General features: G+C 57.9%; 1 protein-coding gene across 1 annotated transcript in view; it reads left to right on the top strand.

The window, feature by feature from the left end:
* The window catches only part of LOC102036616 (insulin-like growth factor 2 mRNA-binding protein 1), a 29363-nt gene that overhangs the window by 21107 nt on the left and 782 nt on the right, over positions 1–7474 (top strand). The window contains 7 exon segments of the mRNA XM_031065490.1: positions 1159–1371; positions 2140–2262; positions 2662–2797; positions 4295–4417; positions 4757–4873; positions 5494–5568; positions 6836–7228. Coding sequence (XP_030921350.1) covers positions 1159–1371; positions 2140–2262; positions 2662–2797; positions 4295–4417; positions 4757–4873; positions 5494–5568; positions 6836–7228 — 1180 coding nt within the window.

Genomic DNA, 7474 nt, shown 5'->3' with positions numbered 1-7474 from the left:
TCTCCAGGGGTTCTCCAGGGGATCTCCAGGGGATCTCCAGGGGTGATCCAAAGGTTCTCCAGGGGTGATCCAGGGGTTCTCCAGAAGTTCTCCAGGGGATCTCCAGAGGTTCTCCAGGGGATCTCCAGGGGATCTCCAGGGGTGATCCAAAGGTTCTCCAGGGGTGATCCAGGGGTTCTCCAGAAGTTCTCCAGGGGATCTCCAGAGGTTCTCCAGGGGATCTCCAGGGGATCTCCAGGGGTGATCCAAAGGTTCTCCAGGGGTGATCCAGGGGTTCTCCAGAAGTTCTCCAGGGGATCTCCAGAGGTTCTCCAGGGGATCTCCAGGGGATCTCCAGGGGTGATCCAAAGGTTCTCCAGGGGTGATCCAGGGGTTCTCCAGAAGTTCTCCAGGGGATCTCCAGAGGTTCTCCAGGGGATCTCCAGGGGATCTCCAGGGGTGATCCAAAGGTTCTCCAGGGGTGATCCAGGGGTTCTCCAGAAGTTCTCCAGGGGATCTCCAGAGGTTCTCCAGGGGATCTCCAGGGGATCTCCAGGGGTGATCCAAAGGTTCTCCAGGGGTGATCCAGGGGTTCTCCAGAAGTTCTCCAGGGGATCTCCAGAGGTTCTCCAGGGGATCTCCAGGGGATCTCCAGGGGTGATCCAAAGGTTCTCCAGGGGTGATCCAGGGTTCTCCAGAGGTTGTCCAGAAGTAGTTCAGGGATGATCCAGGAGTTCTCCAAGGGTTCTCCAGGGGGTCTCCAGGGTTCTCCAGAGGTTCTTCAGGGGTTCTCCTGGAGTTCTCCAGAGGTTCTCCAGGGGATCTCCAGGGGTGATCCAAAGGTTCTCCAGGGGTGATCCAGGGGTTCTCCAGGGGTGATCCAGAGGTTCTCCAGAGGCTCTCCAGGGGTTCTCCAGGGGATCTCCAGGGGTGATCCAAAGGTTCTCCAGGGGTGATCCAGGGGTTCTCCAGGGGTGATCCAGAGGTTCTCCAGAGGCTCTCCAGGGGTTCTCCAGGGGATCTCCAGGGGTGATCGGGGATCTCCAGGGCTTCTCCAGCGGCAATCCAGAGGTTCTCCAGGGGCTCTCCAGAGATGATCCAAAGGTTCTCCAGAAGTTCTGCAGAAGTTCTTCAGGGGTGGTCCAGGGTTTCTCCAGAGGTTCTCCGGGGGTGATCCAGAACTCTCCCTCCTCCTGCTGGGACACCCCATTCGGGGAGGCTCCGGGGCCTCTCCCAGCCCCTTCCCGCGGTTTTCAGGATCGACGTGCACCGGAAGGAGAACGCGGGCGCAGCCGAGAAGGCCATCAGCATCCACTCCACGCCCGAGGGCTGCTCGGCCGCCTGCAGGATGATCCTGGACATCATGCACAAGGAGGCCAAGGACACCAAGACGTGAGAGCCCCCAGGGTCTGGGTTTGCTCTCCTTTTGGGTTTTTCCCTTTTCCTAGTTCCCATAATCCCTCGTTTTGGGTTTTCCCTCCATTCCCAGTTCCACAATCCCTCTTTTTGTGTTTTCCCTCCTTTTGGGTTTTTTCTCCTTTTGGGTTTTTCCTCCTTTTGTGTTTTCCCTCCTTTCCCAGATCCCATAATCCCTAGTTTTGGGTTTCCCCTCCTTTAGGGTTTTTCCTCCCTTCTCAGTCCCCATAATCCCTCCTTTTGGGTTTTTCCCTTTTCCTAATTCCCATAAACCCTCCTGTGGGATTTTCCTTCCTTTCCCAGGTTCCACAATCCTCCTTTTGGGTTTTCCCTTCATTCCCAGTTCCCATAATCCCTCGTTTTGGGTTTTCCCTCCTTTTGGGTCAGATCCCTCCCTTCTCAGTGTGGGTTTTCCCTCCTTTTGGGTTTTTCCCTTTTCCTAATTCCCATAAACCCTCCTGTGGGATTTTCCTTCCTTTCCCAGGTTCCACAATCCTCCTTTTGGGTTTTCCCTTCATTCCCAGTTCCCATAATCCCTCGTTTTGGGTTTTCCCTCCTTTTGGGTTTTCCCTCCTTTCCCAGATCCCATAATCCATCCTTTTGGGTTTTCCCTTCATTCCCAGTTCCCATAATCCCTCCTTTTGGGTTTTCCCTCCTTTTGGGTTTTCCCTCCTTTCCCAGCTGCCCTAATCCCTCCTGTGGGGTTTTCCTCCCCCCCATTCCCGTTCCCGTTCCCGTCCCCAGGGCTGACGAGGTCCCCCTGAAGATCCTGGCCCACAACAACTTCGTGGGGCGCCTGATCGGCAAAGAGGGACGGAACCTCAAGAAGGTGGAGCAGGACACGGAGACCAAAATCACCATTTCCTCGTAAGGATCGGGCCACGAGGAGGACGAGGAGGAGGAGGAAGATGGGGTGAAGGATGGGGATGGGGGAGAGGTTTCAGTCCCCTCGGTTCTCTTTCTCAGTCCCCATAATCCCTCCTTTTGGGTTTTTCCCTTTTCCTAATTCCCATAAACCCTCCTGTGGGATTTTCCTTCCTTTCCCAGGTTCCACAATCCTCCTTTTCCTCCTTTCCCAGTTCCCATAATCCCTCGTTTTGGGTTTTCCCTCCTTTTGGGTTTTCCCTCCTTTCCCAGATCCCATAATCCTTCCTGTGGGTTTTGTTGGGTTTTCTGTGCTCCCCTTTCCCATCGCCTTTGGGGTCCCCTCCCCTGACTTTGGGGTGCCCTCAAGTGTCCCCACCCATGTCCCCACGCTGTCCGCAGGCTGCAGGAGCTGACCCTGTACAACCCCGAGCGCACCATCACGGTCAAGGGCTGTCCCGAGAGCTGCTGCCGCGCCGAGCAGGAGATCATGAGGAAAGTGCGCGAGGCCTACGAGAACGACGTGGCGGCCATGAGCGTGAGTGGGGCCGGCCTGACGGGGATCCCATAAACCAGAGCCCCTCTGATCCTGCTGGGATCCCATAAACCAGAGCCCCTCTGATCCTGCTGGGATCCCATAAACCAGAGCCCCTCTGATCCTGCTGGGATCCCATAAACCAGAGCCCCTCTGATCCTGAGCACGATCCTGATGGGGATCCCATAAACCAGAGCCCCTCTGATCCTGAGCCTGATCCTGCTGGGATCCCATAAACCAGAGCCCGTCTGATCCTGAGCCTGATCCTGCTGGGATCCCATAAACCAGAGCCCCTCTGATCCTGCTGGGATCCCATAAACCAGAGCCCCTCTGATCCTGAGCCTGATCCTGCTGGGATGCCATAAACCTGAGCCCCTCTGATCCCATTTTGGTCCCCCCAGTTCCAATCCCCATATCCCACATTTTGGTTCCCTCAGTTCCAATCCCCCCATATCCCATATTTGGGTTCTGTCAATCCCAATCCCCACACGTTGTCCCCCAGCTGCAGTCCCCATATCCCAAATTTGGTTCCCTCCATCCCAACCCCCTGATCCCACACGTTGTCCCCCAGCTGCAGGCCCCATATCCCACATTTGGTTCCCTCCATCCCAACCCCCTGATCCCACACGTTGTCCCCCAGCTGCAGGCCCCATATCCCACATTTGGTTCCCTCCATCCCAACCCCCTGATCCCACACGTTGTCCCCCAGCTGCAGGCCCCATATCCCACATTTGGTTCCCTCCATCCCAACCCCCTGATCCCACACGTTGTCCCCCAGCTGCAGGCCCCATATCCCACATTTGGTTCCCTCCATCCCAACCCCCTGATCCCACACGTTGTCCCCCAGCTGCAGGCCCCATATCCCACATTTGGTTCCCTCCATCCCAACCCCCTGATCCCACACGTTGTCCCCCAGCTGCAGGCCCCATATCCCACATTTGGTTCCCTCCATCCCAACCCCCTGATCCCACACGTTGTCCCCCAGCTGCAGGCCCCATATCCCACATTTGGTTCCCTCCATCCCAACCCCCTGATCCCACACGTTGTCCCCCAGCTGCAGGCCCCATATCCCACATTTGGTTCCCTCCATCCCAACCCCCTGATCCCACACGTTGTCCCCCAGCTGCAGGCCCCATATCCCACATTTGGTTCCCTCCATCCCAACCCCCTGATCCCACACGTTGTCCCCCAGCTGCAGGCCCCATATCCCACATTTGGTTCCCTCCATCCCAACCCCCTGATCCCACACGTTGTCCCCCAGCTGCAGGCCCCATATCCCACATTTGGTTCCCTCCATCCCAACCCCCTGATCCCACACGTTGTCCCCCAGCTGCAGGCCCCATATCCCACATTTGGTTCCCTCCATCCCAACCCCCTGATCCCACACGTTGTCCCCCAGCTGCAGGCCCCATATCCCACATTTTGGTTCCCTCAGTTGCAATCCCCCCATATCTCATATTTGGGTTCTGTCAATCCCAATCCCCACACGTTGTTCCCCAGCTGCAGTCCCACCTCATCCCCGGGCTGAACCTGGCCGCCGTCGGGCTCTTCCCGGCCTCCTCCGCGGCGGTGCCGCCGCCCCCGAGCGGCGTCTCCGGGGCCGCTTCCTACAGCTCCTTCCTGGTGAGTGACCCCGGGGCCAAGGGTGATCCCACGGAGCCCCCGGGGTGGGCAGTGACCCCAAATAGTGACAGTGACCCCAAATACTGGCAGTGACTCCTAATGGTGACAGTGACTCCAAAATAGTGACACTGACCCCAAACGGTGACAGTGACCCCAAAATAGTGACAGTGACCCCAGAGGGTGGCCCTGACCCCAAAGTGGTGGCAGTGACCCCAAAGGGTGACCCTGACCCCAAACAGTGACAGTGACCCCAAAGGGGTGGCAGTGACCCCGAAGGGTGACCCTGACATGGTGGCAGTGACCCCGAAGGGTGACCCCGGCCCCACTCCCGTCCCGCAGCCCCCCGAGCAGGAGACCGTGCACGTGTTCATCCCGGCGCAGGCGGTCGGGGCCATCATCGGCAAGAAGGGCCAGCACATCAAGCAGCTCTCGCGCTTCGCCAGCGCCTCCATCAAGGTGGGCGTGGCCTCGGTGGCCCTCGGTGGCCCTCGGTGGCCCTCTGGCCCCAGTTGTTCCATTTCTCCCAGGAAAAGCCCTGGGAAGCCCAGGCAGGGCTGTAGCGCCATGTCCGTCCATGTCCATCCATGTCCATCCCACGTCCATCCCATGTCCATCCATGTCCGTCCATCCCATGTCCATCCATGTCCATCCCATGTCCATCCCATGTCCATCCATGTCCATCCATGTCCATCCATCCCATGTCCATCCATGTCCATCCATGTCCATCCATGTCCATCCATGTCCATCCATCCCATGCCCATCCATGCCCATCCATGTCCCTCCATGTCCATCCATGTGCATCCCATGTCCATCCGTGTCCATCCCATGTCCATCCATGTCTATCCCATGCCCATCCATGTCCATCCTATGTCCATCCATCCCATGCGGTGGCCACGCCCATCCATGTCCATCGCGTGTCCATCCACGTCCATCCACGTCCATCCATGTCCATCCCATGCCCATCCATGCCCATCCATGTCCATCCCATGTCCATCCATGTCCATTCATGTCCATCCCATGTCCATCCCTGTCCATCCGTGTCCACCCCGTGTCCACCCGTGTCCGTCCCGTTGCAGATCGCGCCCCCGGAGACGCCAGACTCCAAGGTGCGCATGGTGGTGATCACCGGCCCGCCCGAGGCGCAGTTCAAGGTTGTCACTGCTGTCACCCCCTTGGGGACATTGGGGTGACCCTGGGAGGGAGGGCAGGGGGTGACCCCAACCGAGCCCCAATCCACAAATGGGGAATTCTGGGATCAGGTTTCCCAGGGGCCGAGTGGGTTTGGAATTCCAAAGAACCGGGATTTTATGGGATCCCAAATCCATGGAAGGAGTTTGGGGTGGGACATTCCCGACTCCCTGCTCCCAGAGACTGAGTGGGTTTGGAATTCCAGGGAACTGGGATTTTATGGGATCCCAGATCCCAGGATGGGGTTTGGGGTGGGTCATTCCCGATTGCCTGCTCCCAGAGACTGAATGGGTTGGAAATTCCCAAGAACCGGGATTTTATGGGACCCCAAATCCCAGGATGGAGTTTGGGGTGGGACATTCCTGACTCCCTGCTCCCAGAGACTGAATGGGTTGGGAATTCCAAGGAACCGGGACGGGATTCCCGGGAGATACTGGGGACAGAATTCCCGGGAGATATTGGAACTGGGATTCCCAGGAGATACTGGGGACGGGATTCCCGGGAGATACTGGGGACAGAATTCCCGGGAGATATTGGAACTGGGATTCCCAGGAGATACTGGGGACGGGATTCCCGGGAGATACTGGGGACAGAATTCCCGGGAGATATTGGAACTGGGATTCCCAGGAGATACTGGGGACGGGATTCCCGGGAGATACTGGGGACAGAATTCCCGGGAGATATTGGAACTGGGATTCCCAGGAGATACTGGGGACGGGATTCCCGGGAGATACTGGGGACAGAATTCCCGGGAGATATTGGAACTGGGATTCCCAGGAGATACTGGGGACGGGATTCCCGGGAGATACTGGGGACAGAATTCCCGGGAGATATTGGAACTGGGATTCCCAGGAGATACTGGGGACGGGATTCCCGGGAGATACTGGGGACAGAATTCCCGGGAGATATTGGAACTGGGATTCCCAGGAGATACTGGGGACGGGATTCCCGGGAGATACTGGGGACAGAATTCCCGGGAGATATTGGAACTGGGATTCCCAGGAGATACTGGGGCCGGAATTCCCGGGGGATGCTGGGGCTGGAATTCCCAGGAGAAACTGGGGCTGGAATTCCCGGGAGATATTGAGGCCGGGACACTCCCAGGAGATATTTGGACCGGAATTCCCGGGAGAAATTGGGGGCAGAATTCCCAGGAGATATTTGGGGCTGGAATTCCCGGGAGATATTGGGGCCGGGATTCCCAGGAGATATTGGGGCCAGAATTCCCAGGAGATATTTGGGGCTGGAATTCCCGGGAGATATTGGGGACGGGATTCCCGGGGCAAATTGGGGCTGGAATTCCCAGGAGATATTTGGGCCAGAATTTCCGGAAGATATTTGGGGACGGGATTCCCAGGAAATGTTTCGGGACAGAATTCCCGGGAGATATTGGAACTGGAATTCCCGGGAGATACTGGGGACGGAATTCTCGGGAGAAATTGGGGCCGGGATTCCCAGGGGATGCTGGGGCCGGAACGCTCCGGAGGGTCCATCCCGCGTGTCCCGCAGGTGAACGAGCTGCAGAACCTGACAGCGGCCGAGGTGGTGGTGCCACGGGAGCAGACCCCGGACGAGAACGAGCAGGTGATCGTCAAAATCATCGGGCACTTCTACGCCAGCCAGGTACGGCCGGGGGAGACGGGGTGGGATGGGGGGAGTCAGGGTGATCCAGGGGTGATCCAGAAGTTCTGCAGAAGTTCTCCAGGGGTTCTCCAAGGTTCTTCCAGGGGTTCTCCAGGGGTTCTTAAAGGTTCTTCCAGGGGTTCTCCAGAGGTTCTCCAAGGTTCTTCCAGGGGTCCTCCAGGGGTTCTCCAAGGTTCTTCCGGGGGTTCTCCAGGGGTTCTCCAAGGTTCTTCCAGGGGTTCTCCA

This window comes from Geospiza fortis, unplaced genomic scaffold (genome assembly GCF_000277835.1).
Source record: "Geospiza fortis unplaced genomic scaffold, GeoFor_1.0 scaffold612, whole genome shotgun sequence".
NCBI lineage: Eukaryota > Metazoa > Chordata > Aves > Passeriformes > Thraupidae > Geospiza > Geospiza fortis.
This window is presented reverse-complemented; position numbering and strand designations above follow the sequence as displayed.